At 60.4% G+C, this 17498-nt stretch overlaps 1 protein-coding gene across 1 annotated transcript in view; it reads left to right on the forward strand.

Moving 5' to 3' along the window:
- Positions 1 to 17498, forward strand: part of SACK1G (scaffolding CK1 anchoring protein G) — a 30379-nt gene that overhangs the window by 8523 nt on the left and 4358 nt on the right. The window contains exons 3-5 of the mRNA XM_060647128.3: positions 5407 to 5574; positions 12809 to 12933; positions 13673 to 14930. Of these exons, the coding sequence (XP_060503111.3) occupies positions 5407 to 5574; positions 12809 to 12933; positions 13673 to 14930 (1551 nt within the window). The remainder of the gene's footprint in view (positions 1 to 5406; positions 5575 to 12808; positions 12934 to 13672; positions 14931 to 17498) is intronic.

Below are 17498 nucleotides of genomic sequence, written 5' to 3' on the forward strand. Positions count from 1 at the left end.
CAGTTCCTTACCATGTGTCATTTGGGATTGTTCCTATTGTGTGTCTTCAAGGTCATTCATCTTTTCTTCTATGGTGTCTAATCTGTTATTAATCTCATCCGGTGTATTTTTCATCTTAAATGTTGAATCGTTTTACATCTTGAGATTCAGTTGGTGGAGGGGAGCAGGGGAGAGGGGCAGAGGGAGAGAGAAAGAGAATCTTAAGCAGGCTCCACGCTCACCATGGAGCTTGATGCCGGACTTGATCCCACAACCCTGGGATCAGGACCTGAGCTGAAATCAAGAGTCGGATGCTCTACAGACTGAGCCACCCAGTCACCCTTGGTTTGGTGTTTTTTACGCTTTATTAAGTGGGACTAGAGAAGACTTAATCCAGGGTAGAAGTTGGACTAAGGACCACCTCTGGCCTGCTGCCTGCTTGTAAATAATGAAACACAGATGCGTACATTTGCTAGTGTGCCATCTGTGTTTGTTTTCATGCTGTAATAGCAGAGTTGAGTGGGTCAGAGCGATATGGCCTGCAAAGCCTGAAGTATTTACCATGTGGCCTTTACAGAAAAAGTTAGTTGGCCTCTGGTCTAGGCCTTATTTGCCCACTGCTCACGTACTATCCTTCTGAGGACTCTCCTGCAGGCCCTGAGTTTTAGAGGGGTGTGTGGTCTAGCTGAGGTGGGGACGTAAAAGATTCCTGGTCCTGTGTGAGCACTGGTGACTGTCCCAGCTGCTCTTTTCTAGCAGTTTTGTCCCAGCCTGCGTGGTTTCCTCTGTGCATGTGATACTTGGCCACCAGCTGAGGGCTCGAGGGGAGGCCCTGTAGCGTCTGGTGTTCACTCTCTGCAGCCCCATCTCCTCCAGTACTCCATCCTGAAAATTCTAGCTGCTGTGCTCCGGGCATGCCTTGTCTCCTCAACTCCTGGAGACTGCCGGACCCCACCAGGGTCTCCCCCTCCGCTCTGCTGCATCCCAGAGGTAGCTGAGGTGGTCCTGGGGCTGACCTCATTCATGTCCCTTCTCTCAAGGGTCACTGTGCTTGCTGCAGTCCTGTTGGCCACGGTTTCACAGATTGTGCCTGGTTTTTGTCGTGTTGTTGTTTATTGTTAAGGCGGGAGGGTCAGTGTGGGCTCTGTTCCTCTGCCGTGGCTTGAAGTGGAAGTCAAATCCAGGGTCTAGAGAGTCGTCGTTCCAAACTTTAGAACAGTCTGCAGCATTCTCTGTGTTGTTCCCACGAGCTGCCGCCATGCACCAGCCTTCCAGCTGGCTCGGAGGGAGGTAGGGATGGCGAGTGGTGATGCCTGGCCTGTCCACCCCGGAGTGCACTGTGGGTCTGGTGGGTCAGGACTCAGGTTTGTGTGCCAAGGAGGCAGGAAAATGACAGCGGAGGCTCTGAGCTTGCCCCGTTCCTGCATTAATTCACACACACACACACACACACACACACACACACACACACCACCCCCCATCAGGACACTAAGGTTCTTGCCCAAGGCCATGCGTCTTCCCATGCCGCCACCCTCTGCCTTAAATTGACAGACCCGCCTATATTTCCCAAGACCCAGCGAGGGCCAGGGACTTGGGTCCTTGTGCACCCTTGCTGTGACTGCGTCTGGGCTCCAGGGTGGGCGGGCTGCTTCTGTCTCCCCTGTCTGTTCTGAGCACTTTGAAGGGACAGACCACGGCTGGCTCTCTCTGAGCCTTCTCCACGCATCTCCGTGGCCGAGGAGGGCGGAGCAGGTGTTACAGGGAGCTCTGGGAACCTCTGACTTGGGTCTCAGAGTCCAGGCCTTCAGAAGACAGGTTGCCACTCAGCAGGTTGCTGTGGCACTTCCAGAAGTGCACAAGCGATGTGCCATTCAAATGGCAGAGAGGAGCTGGGAGCGGTATTTAAGTTGGGGTTTGACCATGGATAGGAGTCGTCCGTGTGGAAGAGAAAAGGAAGGTGGCCCAGCAAGGAGAATAGTGTGTGTGGCTCCAGGCCCGGGGTTTTAGGGAGGGGTCAGCTGGGTCAGGGGCCCCTGGGGAGAGATGCTGCTGCGGAGCCTGGGCCCACGGTCCCCAGTTTTCCGGGTTTTCCAGTTGCGTGCAGAACCCCCTAGCCGTCTCACTCCTGCCCTTCCTCCCCCGGCGCTTCCACAGACCTACTCTACCCACCGGTCCCGTGAGCATACTTCTGCTCCAGGAGTGGTTCCTGTGGCCACAGGGAATCTGAGAAACAGCTCTGGGGGTGCCAGGAGTTGCAGACTGGGTGTCGACCCAGGGAGGCGGGGAGTCCCGTGCCGCTGGTGCAGAGCTGGAGGCAGGGCAGTGGTGGGCACCGTGAGATGCTCCAGCTGGCCCAGACAAGCCAGGCAGGGCACCTGGGCAGGGCACAGGGTCACCTCCAGCTTCCAGCCTCCCCCTCCATCTTCTCCCCGGCTTTGGCCCTGGCCTTGCCCAGGACCTCTGCAGAGTGTGTCTCAGCTGGGACAGCAGGAGGTGGCTGGTGTTGCCCTCTGGGTGGGGCCAGCAGCTTTGCGCTCAAGCCACACTGTGGGCTGGATAGACCACAGCAGTGAGCCAGGCCGACACCCCCATGTGGCAGATACGGAAACCCGGGGCCCGGGAGGAGCTGTGGCTTGTCCCTGGCTTCCCTCATTGCTGCGGCCCAAGCCACTTGGTCACATTCTCTGTTGACAGAAGCTCCCTGAGGCCCGCCTTAAGCCAGGCTCCCTCCACGAGGGATCTGAACGGGGGGCTCTGCCCTTGATGAGGTCACCGTGTTATGGGCAGGCTGAGCCACCCAGACAGATAATCAGGCAAGGGAGTGAATCCCTCCGTGCCTCAGTTTCCTCATCTGTAAAACGGGAGTAACAACCACTGCCTCACAGCATGTTTGAGAATTGAACGAGGTAGCCGTTATTGGGGCTCATTATACCATCCCACGGCGTGAGGGCCTGGGACCGCTCTCACTTTCTTAAGCAGAAGGCATGCTGGGTGGGGCGAGAGACCCGGGTTCTGGTCTCGAGTCTCTGGCCCCTGCTCTTCCATGCACAGAATGGGGATCTGCATGCAGAAGTCAAGGGCCTCCAGGAAGCCTCTGGTTCTGACTGGGCAAGCTGTGGGGGCCTCCGTGGGGAGCACCAAGCCCCCGCCCCCAGCATCATCCCAGGGCCTAGGGGGCACCAAGCACCCCTCCCTGCTCCCGGCGTCAGCTGGCACCTGTTACAAGCCCTCCTTTGACCGCCCCCTGGCACTGAACCCAGTGTTTGGGGAGAGCTGGCGCTCAGCCCGGGGACCCTGTGGAAGGGATGCACCATGGGGGGCTGGCCCCAACAGGTCCAGCCCAACAGCAGATGATCCCTGGATCAAGTGCCCTACCTGCTAGAGGGCGACTGGGGAAGGACACACGTGGAGTGGGTCCTGCTGGGGCATGTCCCCCAGCCCAGGCCCAGGGCAGGTCCCCATCTGCCACAGCAGGCAGGGCCTGGAACCGGGCCTGACCGATCTGGTGGGGGAGACAAGGAAACGAGGGGTGATGGCTGCCTCGGAGGAGAAATGGGTTGGCTCTGCCCTTTCCAGGGGCGGCTTTATCCAAGGGGATCCCAGGGCTGGCTCTAGGGCTGTGGGATCCCAGGCGAGGAAGTCCCTGCCACCACCCCAGCCACCTCAGGGTCTCATCATGCTCCACCGGTGAGATCCAAGGCTGTTGTGAGCCCACCCGGCTGCCCTCGTGTCTCATCTGCCCTCTCATCCACCCCCTCGCCAAGCAATCTCTGGCCTTTCCTTAAACATCGCCTGGGACGGGGAACTCACTCTCTATCAATACCCTTTGCCTAACTTCGGGTCAGAAAGCGCCTCCTCAACTGGTACCAACGTCTGCCTCGACTGGCTCCTCCCTGCTTACCCTATAGCCCCTGCGTAGTCCGTACAAACTCCCTCTGCCCCACCCGAAACAGCCCCTCAGAGACTCAGAGCCAGCGAGCGGCTGTCCCCCAGAGAACGGAGTGAATCCTGGGCCTCAGCCACCATGGCGCCCTGGCTGGGCCCACAGCTCCACTGCACCCGTTGTGCCAAAGAGAAAGCTGGGCCCAGAGAAGCTAGGCGTCTTGCTCAGGGTCACACAGATCGAGTCCGGGGCAGGGCAGGGCAGGGAGGAGCCCAAATGGGCCTGCAGGGACCAGCTGGGTGAGCTCACCAGAGTGTGCAGACTCATCCCCAGCAGGTCCCAGGCTGCCTCTCCTTCACCCTGTGCCTGCGGATCCCAGTGAGGGGAGCCGGGCAGGCCACTCTCATGGTGGGGGTGGGGGTGAACTTGGCTCCCTAGCGGGCCTGGGTACGTTCTAGCCTGACTGTTCCCAGTTCATTGTATGGCCGAGTCCCTGGCCTCTCTGTGTAAGGCTTTTCCAGAAGGTTCTCAGACCCTGGACAGGGCAGTGGTGCCAGCCTTGAAGGATTGGAGGGGCTGGATGTCTGTGTTGGTTGTCAGCATCAGGCCCTGATTCTCATGGGCTCCCCCTTAGTGCCTGCTGGGACAGGGACGGACGGGGGACGAGAGAGAAGGCCAAAGATGGTCACCGAGCCCCACCAGGCCCGAGCGTCTGCTGACCACACAGGGGAGCTCATCCCAACCACCCTGTCCTTTCCCTGTTGCTTCTTCCTTCCTTGTACTTTGACTCAGGCCAGTGCCCCTGCCTGTCCGGCCTGGAGCGTGTCACTGCCCACGTCAGGCTAGGGCTTGGGGTAGATGCACTCTGACGTCTTGGGGTCTCACCCTGAGCCCGGTCCAGGAGGCTTGAGGTCAGCCATTGTGAGGACAGATGTCACACGTGCTGGTTTGGACTCTGTCCAGCCAGGTAGGAGAGGTGGCAGCAGAAAGCCTGCCAAAGTCCACAGCAGCCCCGAGCTGCACGGGTGACCTCAAGAACAGCTGTGCCAGATGCTGCCTTCCTAGCTGTTGATACATCGGGTTGATCTCGGCGTCCCAGGGTGGCAGGTGGAGGGCGATGGTGTGGGCTGCTGTTCTGGCTCGGGAATGCAGCCCAGGAAGGGACCAAAACAGGGCGCCCCCGTGCTGAGCCCTGACACCCACAAGGAAGGCTGCTCTGGGGACTGGCCCTGACACGCTCCAAACCTCAGGCTGCAGCCCCCGACTCCAAGGTGTTCTGTCTTCCCTGCACCTGCCTCCCCGGCCAGGATACACAGGCTTTGTTCTCTGCAGTCTCGTGTTACGGAAACGGCGGGCACGTTGAATGTGCTTCTCCTCTATTTGCCGCTGCTCCAGAGAGTCCAGTCCCAGCCCCGAGGCCGTGGGGGGCAGGGCGAGCGGGGCGCCCAGAGAGGGTGGTGGGCGCGGGAGGGCTGAGTGTCCTGCCGAGGCACCTGTCCCCACCGCTGCGCTGCCCAACAGCCCCGGTCTCTTCCTGCTCGCAGGTGATCGCCGTGGTCATGGACATGTTCACTGACGTGGACATCTTCAAGGACCTGCTGGAGGCCGGCTTCAAGAGAAAGGTGGCCGTGTACATCATCGTGGACGAGAGCAATGTCAAGTACTTCCTGCACATGTGTGAGCGGGCCCGCATGCACCTGGGGCACCTCAAGGTGAGCTTGCCTGGTCATGAATGACCAAGCGGTCATTCAGTTGGTCAACAAACACTTGGAGCACCTGCCTGCTAGGGATGGAGTCCTGTGCTTGGCACAGAGAGTTCAGTGACCCTAGAGCCTCCTGCCAAGTGGTCGCCTGACCTCTGGCTGAATGCCCAGAGGGACAGGACACTACTTCCAACAGTCAGAGATAAGATAAATGTTGATCAAGGGTTGATCAGACACTGGAACCCACGCAAGGTGCCACATCACATGTTATTTCAAAGCAGCCCATGCCACACTGGTTACCTGTCTTTGCTTGCACACTGCCAGTGACAGGGTGCTCACCACCTGGTCTCCAGCAGCTTCTTACATCCTATCTGGAGAGCTGTGACTCCCAGGAAGTTATTTTTGGGGGCTTAAGCCAGAATCTTTCTCTGTGTGACACCCACCCACCGGTGGATCTGGCTCTGACAGAGGCAGCTTCCTCGGGTTGAGGTCAGGCAAGGCTTCCTTGATGGCTGCAGAGTTGAAATAAACTTGAGGAGGGAGAGCAGAGTAGAAAGGGTTTTCTAGAGAAGGTCACCATGGAGCAGAGGTGGAGGGATCGGGGTGAACCTGGGTTCTTCACACTGCTTTGCTGTGTGTCCTTGAGCACATCACTTCCTGTCTCTGGGCTCTAGGGTGTCACTGGTCCCAAAGAGAGGCAGATGGGCCAGGGGGCTGGGCTCTTCCGCTCAGATACCCTGCACTTGATCCCTCGCTTGCGGGCAGGAGGAGCCCTCCTTCCACTCAGCTGTCATTTGGCACCTACGGTGGGCAGCACGTTCCCCAGAGAGTACAGATCAGTACGCATGACAACAGCTGACACTTCCATAGTATTTCACTTGGGTCGGCCCCATCCTAGACACTTCACATGGTTATTTTATTTATTCTGCATGATGACCCGATGGGATAGGGCAGTTGTTCCCATTTCACGGATGGGGAAATGGAGGCACCTGTGCAGGTGTTTAACTTGCTGCCCATTAGGTTAAACATACGGGGTGTGGGGGCTTCCTGGCTGAGCCCCAGCTTCTGACGGGTCAGAATCCCCTGGGCTTCAGGCCTGTGATCTGAGCAAAGTCCCTGGAGAAGGCGCGACGCCGGGCTGGTCAGTGAGGGGCTGGGCTCCTGTGGCTGTAATTTGTCAGTATCTGTCAGTTGTGCCCACCCATCCCCGCTGAGGCCTTTCAAGTGGCTGTGGGCTCTCCAGGCGGAGAGTCTGTGGCTGTGGGGCCATTTTTATGTGGTCTCTCCGGCGGGCTGACCCCAAGCCCCGCGCTCACCCACCACCGCGCTGCCCGCCGTGTAATTAGCACCGAGCGTCGACTCCCGGGGCAGACAGCTCATGCTGGAGAGGTCCAGAGCGTGTAAGAGGCGTCTTTTGAAAGGTGACCACAGAAGCCTCTGCCCTGTGGGCAGCAGATCAGAGAACCTCCGGGCCCATCCCCACTGCACCCTTGCCGCGTGCCCAGTGCACACCCGACGCCCATCCCATTGCTCAGCGCCTGCATGCTCCTGGGGCAGGATGAAGAAGCTTGTCCATGCCAGGCGGGATCTGAACCCAGGATTGGCCGCTCCGAGGCCCAGCCCCCTGTCTAGTGCCTTTCCTCAGCAGCAGAGGCTCAGATGCAAGTCTGCTCGGAGCGTTCGGAGCTCCCAGGAGGTGGGGGGGAGGCAGGACTGGGCTGAGAACGTGACCCAGAAGGCTGCACGGCTCACTGTGCCAAGCCAGCGTGGGCCTTGGGCACGTGGCTCCACCTGTCTGAGCCTCCGGTGCCTCGTGGCCGTAATGATGTCTCATAGGGTTGTTTGAGGATGAAATGAGAGGAGACAATGGCTGTAAAAGCGCTCTGTGCGCTAAGGGGAGTTACGCGGCTGTTGGCAATAACAAGAAATTATAAACCCCAGGCCCCAGGCGGGGGAGGGTGTGTGTGAGGCCAACCCCCCAACACTTGAGCTTGAAATGAGGCCATAGCCCGAAGCATGGGAGGGGCAGCTCACCCCAGGGGTCCTTGGCACATTCTGCCCTGCTCCCCACCTCCCTGCTCTGGGGAATGTTAGCAGGCTCTGCAGAGTGATGGGCCCAGGAGCTGGGTGCCACGGAGGGTCAGGTACCTTCCTGGGAAAGAACGTGTGACCCTGACCTCCTCATTCTTGCTGTTGAGCCCGCCCGCTCCACAGCCTGGGCAGGTGGCCAGAGGCTCCTGTGCGCCCAGCCCTGGCCAAGTGTCACCTTGTCGAGGGCCTGCCTGCTCGGCCTACCTCCCTGCCCGCGGGCCAGCTGGGCCCGGACCTGTCTCAGGAGCACTTCCTTTGCCGGTAATCCCTGGGCCCGCCCTCGGCTGCCCGCCACCCCTGCCCAGCTCTGCAGCGACCTGCCCTCAGCTCCTACGGGCCCAGGATACAGGTCTGACCCTGGTGGGGTCATCCTTGTGACTGTGGGGGTGTCGGGCACCAGTCTGGGCAACGCCAGGAGCCAGGCCTGCGCCCATCTCTGCCACCTGCACTGTAACCTTGGGCAGAGATACTGAATCTTTCTGGGCCTCGTTTTCCCTTTCCCTTCCCCTTCAAGCTGTGTTCCGGCTGGGGACTGCCCTCACACCCTCACCTCCAGGCAGCCCACCACCCTGCACCCGAGCCTCCTGCCTCCTGAGCCTCGAGCTCACACAACACATTCTGCAAACAGCCGCTGGACTGTGTGGGCCAGCCCCTCTCTTGCTTTCGATTTTGAGGTCAAGTGGGAAGACAGACACCAGCACCTTCCTGGGTGTGAGGGTCCCGGCCATCCCCGAGCACCCCAGCCTGCTGGCTCAGCTGGCCCCTGACTCTCTCAAGCAGGGAGTGTGGGAATGAGCCACGCCAGGTGACCCAGTCACATTTGGGGTGAGACTGAGGGCTGAGGGATGCCCCAGAGGCAGGGGGAGCCCGGCTGGGCCTCCAGCCTCACAGCTGAGACAGGACCAGAGCTGTGAGATGCCTGACTGATCTGAAAAGCGAGTCGGCTCTGTGCGGCCAAACTGGAAAAACCAGCAGCTACTTGGGCTAAGGCCGGACCTATTTCTGATGAACAAGAAAACTCCAGCCACCGTGGCCGTGGGAAGGCACTTGATGAGGATACAGGATTCAGCCTGTGGCTTGGGTTCCACGCTGGCCGGGCCAGCCTTGGCCCCCTTCTGGTGCCCCCCCCCCCCTCCCGTCCGGCCGTCTCTGATCCTGGCCTGGGTCTGTAACGGACTCGGGGTGTGGGGCGATGCTTCTCAACCAAGCGGGGTTTGCCTGGCTTGGGATATTTGGCAATGTTTGGAGACTTTTTTAACGGTTGTGACTGGGAGGGTACTCTTGGAACCTGGCAGGTAGCAGCCAGGGACACTGTTAAGCGTGCACAGGACAGTCCCCACAACAGGGAATCGCCTAGCCCGGAATACCAGCAGTGAGCAACCCACCGTAGGGGAAGAGCCAGGGGCCCCTCAGACATCAGGGTCCTGGAGCTGGGCTGGCTCAGCCCTGCCCCATCCCCTACCCCTGAGGGTGCTGTTCATCTCAGCTTCTTGTTGTTCATCCCAGCATGGGGACACGGGTGCTCTGTCCCCTGCAGTCTGCACGGTTGGCCCGATCTCGCTGTCACCGGCCAGACCCGGTCAGGATGTGTCTCCGGGCCTCCCCACTTCTCCTCGGGCCCAGGAGATGTTAGCAGGTCCCTGCAGAGAGCCACTATGGTCCAGCTGGGGGCTGGACTCCACCTACTGGGAGACCATGGGTCGGTCACTCCCCCTCCCTGAGCCCACCTGGCAGTCACACACGGCCGACAGTCCTGGCCTCTCTGGGCCTGGCCTGTGACACTCTAGATATTTTCTGGTCCTCTGTGTCAGTCCCCTCTTGCCCCTTGAGCGGAACGGATCGTATCCCGGGCATACTGCCTGTGGTGTCACATCCTACTTTGGCACCTCAAATTATGGAGCCCCCACTGGGTGCCGGGCACCTTGCTGGCCCTCAGCCACGTGCACCGTGGCTTCCTTCAGTCTTCGCAGCAGCCCTGAAGCATAAGAGCGGGTAGGCCCGTTTCACAGGTGAGAAAACTGAGGTGTAGGGAGGCCCAGCTGGCATCCGTTTGGTGCCAGGACTGGAGCCATGTTTGACCAGAGCTCCGGGGGGAGGGGCACTGGGCTGGTCCCCTTTGCCTACCACTGTCCCCCGTGTGGGCCACGGCCAGCTCAGTACAGGGTCAAGTGGCATCTTTGTGAGCTTAAGAGGCCCCGCGGGGGATACAGGCAGGGCGCTACAGGTTTGCCCCAGCCTAGCGTCCCCCACGCCGTGCCCCATACGTGGCTGGGGCAAGAGCTGCTCTTGGAGTGGATGAAACGCTGCCCAGCCGTCCCCCCGATGTCCTCTCGGGGACCCATCGCTGCCCCTTTGACACACGAGCAAGTTGAGGTTCCAGAGGGTCCACGGGCTTGCCCCGGCCACTCCTCTTGAGCCAGCCTGGGTGCCCTCCACCCTGCCTGCTCCGTGCTCTGCTGGGGGTGCCCCGGGGCTCGGAGACAATGCAGCTTTGTGGGATCCTCTCCCTGCGCTCACCCGAGCCCTGACTCCCGAGACGTTACCTCATCTGGGCCAGGCCCCATGGGGCGGGACCCACCTGGGAACAAACAGCCCCGGGATTGGATGGGCCTGAGAGTCGGGGCCATCCGTGCAGCATGCAGACAGGGAAACTAAGGCCCAGAGAGGGCCAGAGACCCACTTAGAGTCCCACAGCGAATCTGGCACAGCCAAGGCTGCCTCTCTCCTGGAGTTGAGTCACTCTGAGATGTAGGTGGTGACCTCCTGGGCCCTTCACGGGGCCACGCTTTGAGGTGGGCGGGGGCAGACACCGGTGAGGGGGGAATTGAGGCTGTTCTTCCGGGCTGAGGAGAGGCCTGTGGCCCCAGCATGCAGAGCTCTGGGCCGGGAGCCCACAGAAGCCACAGAACCAGGCTGTGGTCGGGCGCAGGTGACTGGAAAAGGCCTCGAAGCGCCTCCAGGATCTTTGTTACACCTTCTGGTCCCTGAGCAGGCTCCGCGTTGGGTACAAAGTCACGAGCACTAATTGTCCTGGGTCATGGCCAGCTTCCTGCTGAGCTGGCTGTGTACAGACAGGCAGCCTGGGGGGCAGGGGAGCCGGCCCTGGGAGTAAAGGCTTATCTGCCTACTGGGCTGGGCCCAACACCCAGCGATTATTCAGCCCACAGCCAGGTGGACATCCATGCCCGCCCCATGAGCTCTGGGTACTGCCCTCGGGCTGCCCAGCGGAGAGGGGTCTGAGACCTATCACAGAGGGAACAGACACAGGAGCGCCCTTGGGCCGGGGGCCCGAGCGGAGGGTAGGCTCCCGCTCCCTTCTCTCCGCTGCCCCTGCCCTGACTCAGGCCGTCCCTCCCTGTCCTCCACTTCCTGCTTCTCATTCACTTCATGCGCCCTCCCCCCCTGCCCCACCGTTGGGTGCCAGAACTGTTCTTGAGGGGCAGCTCCAACCCGGTCACTCCTGCTCTGAATCCTTCCATGGCTCCCTACTGCCCACAGGGCTGAGCCAGGCCCTTAAGCAGGTGTGGGGTCTTGCATGGGCATCTGGCTGAGCCTGTTCTACAGGCTCCATCACCCACCCTCCTCCCGCGATGTCCTCTCGGGTCTTAGGCTGCTTTTGTTACCAGGCCTTTGCGTTCCCACGTCTGGAATGCTGCACCCTCTTCCTGCCTGCCCCACTCATCCTCTCGCCCTCTTTCGATGGCAGGCTTTCCCTGGAGCCTGTCCCGGCCCCCCACACTGGGGGCTCTAACTCATCTGCCTCCTCCCTCACCTCCAGCAGGGCGTCCTGGTCACAGTCCTTTCTGCGTGTGTGGCTGGGGGCTTGGCAGGGTTGAGGAATGAGTGTACGAGTGGGCAGTTAGTAAGCGGGGGCCAGTGAGTGGGCGAGGGCAACAGGGAAGCCACAGAGGTATGATGCCCTCTGGAGGGAGTGACTCCTGTCACAGTGACCCGTAGGCAGACCGATCAGGATGCTGTCAAGGGGGTTCCTGCCCCGGACAGGTGTCAGATTCACTGGGGCTTGTGTTAAAAATGAAATTCCCGGGGTGCCTGGGTGGCTCAGTCAGTGAAGCATCTGACTTCGGCTCAGGGCGTGATCTCGAGGTTCATGAGTTTGAGCCCCGCGTCAAGCTCTGCACCGGTGGTACAGAGCCCGCTTGGGATTCTCTCTCTCTCTCCCTGTCTCTCTCTGCCCCATCCCCACTTGTGCTCTCTCTCTCTGTCTCTCAAAATAAATAGATAAAACAATGAAATTCCCAGCCTGACCCCGGTCCTCCGGAGGCACATCTCTGGGGGCACCTGGGAGCCTGGGTTTCTAACACACTCTGGGGAATTACCTGCACCAGATGAGCACAAGTGTCCTTCCCATCCTGAGGCTCTACTTTGGGGTCCCCTCAACTGTCCCCTCCACTCCTGGGCCTCAGCCGCACTCGCTTTGCCCTTCCTGGGGTCTGCTGTGCCCCAACTCTCCTGGTGGAAAGAGAGTGCCACAGGGCCCCACAGACTGCGCACCAGGGAGGCCTCAGGTGGTCAGAGAGTCCAGAGAAAGGCAGGAGCGACCTGGCTCTGACGGGAGGCAGTGGTGGCCCCGGGTCTGCTCCCTCTGGGTCTTCCCTTCCCTTCCCATGGTCTCTCGGGGCCCTTCTAGCTTGCTTGGAGCCACAGGGCCGCTCACTCACCCTGGGAAGGCCACAGACTTGCCCGCGTGCAATCCCCAGGTTCCCCGAGAGCAGGCCCCCCCATCCCCAGCTGCACAGCCGCCAGAGGACTTTTCTAAATTGTGTCTGCACGCCCCTCCTGCTCAAGACCCTGCAATAGCCTCCCGCTACCTGCACCGGCTTTTCCCAAGCTGGCCTGGCCACGCAGGTCTTCTCCTGCCCAGGGCTGCCCTGTGGACAGCCTTCGGGTCACACCCAGACCATCCTGCCCCATCCCCTTTGTCACTGTCACCCCCCCCCCCCCCACTTTCTACCTTCATATCGCTGCACTCGCCACCTTGGTCTAGACCCTGTGGTCCCCACGTACAGCACCCCCTTTCTCCAGGCCTCACTGCCCCATCCTTCCCCATCCGAGCCCCTGTCCCCCGCACACCCTGCCAGTGTGGTCAGTGCTCTGATCACATGTAATTCTGCCTCCTGTCGCCCCAACACAGAATCTCAGGGTGCGGAGCAGCGGGGGAACAGAGTTCTTCACACGGTCGGCCACCAAGTTCAAGGGTGCCCTGGCCCAGAAGTTCATGTTCGTGGATGGAGACCGGGCCATCTGCGGCTCCTACAGGTGACTCTCCAGCTTTCTGGGGGCTGGGGACAGAGGTGGCTCCGGTTCCCAGATGGTTTCTGCCCTTAATCCTGCCTTATGACACCCTGGTTATTCCGGTTCACTGGTCCCAAAACTGCTGAGGTGTGAGCGGGGCTGGGGCACGCCCTCACGCCGCCCGCCTGTCTCCGGAAACGGGCTGGGGAGGGCTTTTGTCTTCAAGACTGTTGTTCCAGCCTAAGGTGTCACCAGCCTAGAGATGGGTGTGGGCCAGGCGCACAGGGCGGTCACTCCTAGAGCCACCTTCGAGGATGGGCCATGATGAGGATGGCTGTGGCCCAGCTCTGCAAGCCCCACCGAGCAGGGGGCACAGGGCGGGGGCTGCCCACAGCCACGCTGGGCTTGGCGGCAAAGTCACGGGCGATAGCACCTGCCATGTGCACGGGATGACAGCAGGGATGTTCCGGGCATTCTGTGAGCGGCCTTACAGGGGGCCCTAACCCCCAAGAGGAGCCCCACGCTGTGCTGTTTTACACAGGTGGGAGCGGCCTCGGTGTAAGCGACTTGTCCCAGACTCAGGTCTGACCCCGAGGCTTGTGCCGTTCCCTGCCCCTGCTCGCTTCTTGGTTCCATCCGGGGCCCCGTGGCCACAGTCTGATGAACACCGGCCTGTGGGTGCACGGTGGGGGGCCCCAGGCTGGAGGGAGGGGGGCAGGCCCCCACGTGCCTGACCGGGCTGCCCCCTCCCCCTGTGTTGCAGCTTCACGTGGTCGGCCGCGAGGACAGACCGCAACGTGATCTCCGTGCTGTCTGGCCAGGTGGTGGAGATGTTTGACCGGCAGTTCCAGGAGCTGTACCTCATGTCCCACGGTGTCAGCCTCAAGGGCGTCCCCATGGAGAAGGAGCCGGAGCCGGAGCCCATCGTGCTGCCCTCCATGGTACCACTGGTGCCCTCGGGCACGGTAGCCAAGAAGCTCGTCAACCCCAAGTACGCGCTGGTCAAGGCCAAGAGTGCCGACGAGATCGCCAAGACCTCCTCTGAGAAGCAGGAGGGGAAGAAACCCCCGGGGCTGCGGGGCGCGGCGCTGGCCGAGCGGCCGGGAGACCTCGCCGAGGCGCCCCCGCCTATCCACCCTGGGCTGCTCAACCTGGAGCGGGCCAACATGTTCGAGTACCTGCCCACGTGGGTGGAGCCGGACCCGGAGCCCGGCAGTGACATCCTGGGCTACATCAATATCATTGACCCCAACATCTGGAACCCCCAGCCCAGCCAGATGAACCGCATCAAGATCCGAGACACTTCCCAAGCTGGCACCCAGCTGTGGAGGCAAAGCCAGGACTGTGGCCCCACCCCCGGGCCCGGTGCCCCCGAGGACAGGGTCCCAGCTGAGAACGCTAAGAACGGCCTTCCCCAGGGGGACCCTGAGCCACAGCCCCCCGTGCCCAAGCCCCGGACAGTCCCTGTGGCAGAGCTGCTTGCCCAGCATGGCGGCGACGGTGTGGACTGGGCCCTGGAGGCCCCAGGGGAGGAGACGCCCCAGAATGGGACAGACCATGAGCCGCCCAGGACACCGGGCCCAGGCCATGCCCCACTCCAGCGGCAGGTGTCTGTGACCCAGGATGACCCTGACGGCCACGGAGCGGTGATCCCCAATGGGCTAGATGGGGACGAGGAGGAAGATGATGATGACTATGTGACCCTCAGTGACCAGGACAGCCTCTCAGGCAGCTCTGGCCTCGGCCCTGGCCCCCGGCGGCCCTCGGCGGCCTCCTCTTCTGTGTCAGACGAGTACTTTGAGGTGAGGGGGCGCTCAGCCCCTCTGCAGAGGCGCCACTCGGAGCAGGTAGCCAACGGGCCAGCCCAGCCCCCCCGACGACAGCTGAGTGCCCCCCACATGACCCGCGGGACCTTTGGTGGACCCCTGGGTGGCTCGCCGTGGGTCCCAGGTCGGGAGAGAGAAGAAGCGGGTACTCCAAGGAGGATGCAGGCTCCGCACTCCACGGACAAGGAGACCCAGGTGGGTCGGGGTCCCCGCACGTGAGGGGTCCTGGGAGCCCCTCCCCCAGCCCCAAGCACCCAGTGTGGTCACCTGCTGGGGTGCCGCATCCCCAGATCAGACAGCTTTGCACGCTATGTACAGATGGGGAAACTGACGAGCAGAGGGAGGGGGTAGGTGGCAACCACCCAGGGCCACACGCGTGGCTGGTCCCAACCCACGCTGGGCATCCACAGCCTCAGCGCCCCACAAAGTCAACCTAAGCCAGCCACTGGGAGCCGAAAGGAAACGCACCTAACATACCCAGAGATTTCAGACACTGGTGTTACAGGCAGTCAACTCTGCCCTGCCATAGCGGTTGACCCCCTCCCTTGTTTGCTGAGCGCACCGAGATGGTTCTTTCTAGCCCTGAGGTCACATGGCAGTAAGTGGTCCTTGTCTGGACCTTATGCCAAGCCACCTCCATGTCAATCCCTTTGATTATGGCCCTGGGGAGCACTCTCCTCCCCTCTCCCCTAAGGCTAGGAAACACCTCACATTCGTCCTTTGCCTCTCCTCCCGGTGAGCACTGCAGGTCAGGGACCCAGAACCCTGGACCCCCTGCAGCCCCGGCCCAGCCCCCGGTGTCTGTTCTACCTGGAAACAGTGCACGGCTGATCATGCCTGGCATGATGATCAGGCCCATGGGCAGCATCTTGAGGTAGCTGGCCAGGATGGAGCCCGCCTTGGCGTGGTTCAGGTCCCGGGCGGACAGCGACCGCTGCACGATGACCTGGGGGCACGAGGAGGGGGTGAGTCTCAGCCCCGCTTGGGGGTGCCTCTGTTCTGTATCACTGGCCTGGAGCTTTAAACCCAGGGATTTGGGGAAGCTTGTGGTCAAGTAGCAGAGGGGTGCTAGAAGCTGCCTGAGCGTGGCTCCCCATGTAGCCCGAGGCAAATCCTAACTGGGCCTCAGTTTGCAGATCTGCAGCATGGGAGGAGGGACAGATAATTGGAATCGATGGCATCTGAGATCCCTCCCAGCTCTGACATTATGAGTTTCTTTCTTTCTTTCCCTGTCTTTCTTTCTTCTTTCTTTTTCTTTCTTCTTTCCTTCCTTCCTTCCTTTTTCTTTCTTTGTTTCTCTGTGTCTTTCTTCTCTTTTTCTTTCTTTCTTTCTTCTTTTTTTCTTTCTTTCTTTCTTTCTTTCTTTCTCTCTCTCTCTCTCTCTCTCTCTGTCTTTCTTTCTTTCTTTCTTTCTTTCTTTCTTTCTTTCTTTCTTTCTTTCCTTTCCTTTCCTTTCCTTTCTTTCACAGCTTTACGGATCGGGGCACCTGAGTGGCTCAGTTGGTTAAGCGTCCAACTTTGGCTCAGGCCGTGATCTCGCGGTCCGTGAGTTCGAGCCCCGCGTCGGGCTCTGTGCTGACAGCTCAGAGCCTGGAGCCTGTTTCAGATTCTGTGTCTCCCTCTCTCTGACCCTCCCCTGTTCATGCTCTGTCTCTCTCTGTCTCAAAAGTAAATAAACGTTAAAAAAGTAATAATAAATAAATAAATAAACAGCTTTGCGGAAGTATAATTCACATAGAGTTCAGCCACATAAACTGTACAAAACTAATACACAGTTTTAGTGTGTTTGTTCACAGAGTTGTACAATCTACACCTTCTAAATCGAAGCATTTTTCTTTTGGTGCTCTGCAGTTTAAGTCACCAGCTGCAGTTCAGAAGTAAGAATGTGTGATTTTAACCTATTTTCCAGACATGCTGGTTGAACGGAGAGCTCCCAGCATTTATTTTCCTCTGAGACATGATAGAGCATTCGTTACAGGGTCTGGAGGGGCAACCCTGAGTATGAAGGACAAGCTGACCTCAATCCTGCTTTGGCACCGGCTACGTCTGACTTGGGACAAGTCGTGGCCTCACTTGGGGCCTCAGTTTCCCTGTCTGGACGATGAGGGGGTTAGACGCAATTCTCTGATGTCCTGCGGGTGCAAGAGCCCAGGGCTGCGCTCCTCACGGAAGAGAAAAAGCAGTTCCCTAAAACCCTGTGTATTGTATTCCCATCATCTCGTTCTGTGCTCGTGGCGGGCAGCCCTGGGAGGCAGGGGTGGGGGGCAGCTGCCGTCACCCCATTCTGCAGCTGGAGAAGCTGAGGCGAGCGGCAGGGCCGGGCCCTTCCCTGCAGTGTCAGCGGGCTGCTGCGTCCCCACGACCTCTCAGCCCGGGCTGGGCCGGCAGCTGTTGCCCACTCCCCGTGCTCGGCCGCTTAACCTCCCTGATCCCCTGTGCCTTCATCTCTAAAGTGGGCTACTGACACTGACCCGCAGGGTTGCTGCAAGGACCGAGCGAGGCACCATGCAGGTGGCCCAGCTCACGCCCGGCCGGTCGCGAGTTCCCCAAGTTTAGGCTTCCCTTGGGGTGCGGCCTCGGGGTCAGCCACGGCTCAGTGCTGGCCCGGGCGCCACTCTGGGAAAGTCCTGAACTGGCCTGGTCGTCTGTCTGTCTCGGCCGTGAGGTGAAGGCGAGAGAACCTTCCCGTGGGTGAAACCAGGTTACGGGTGCCGCGCACTCACACCGGGAAAAATGGCGCTCGCTGTCCTGATTAACGTAGCT

This window comes from Panthera onca, chromosome E1, assembly GCF_046562875.1.
Source record: "Panthera onca isolate mPanOnc1 chromosome E1, mPanOnc1 haplotype 2, whole genome shotgun sequence".
Lineage (NCBI taxonomy): Eukaryota > Metazoa > Chordata > Mammalia > Carnivora > Felidae > Panthera > Panthera onca.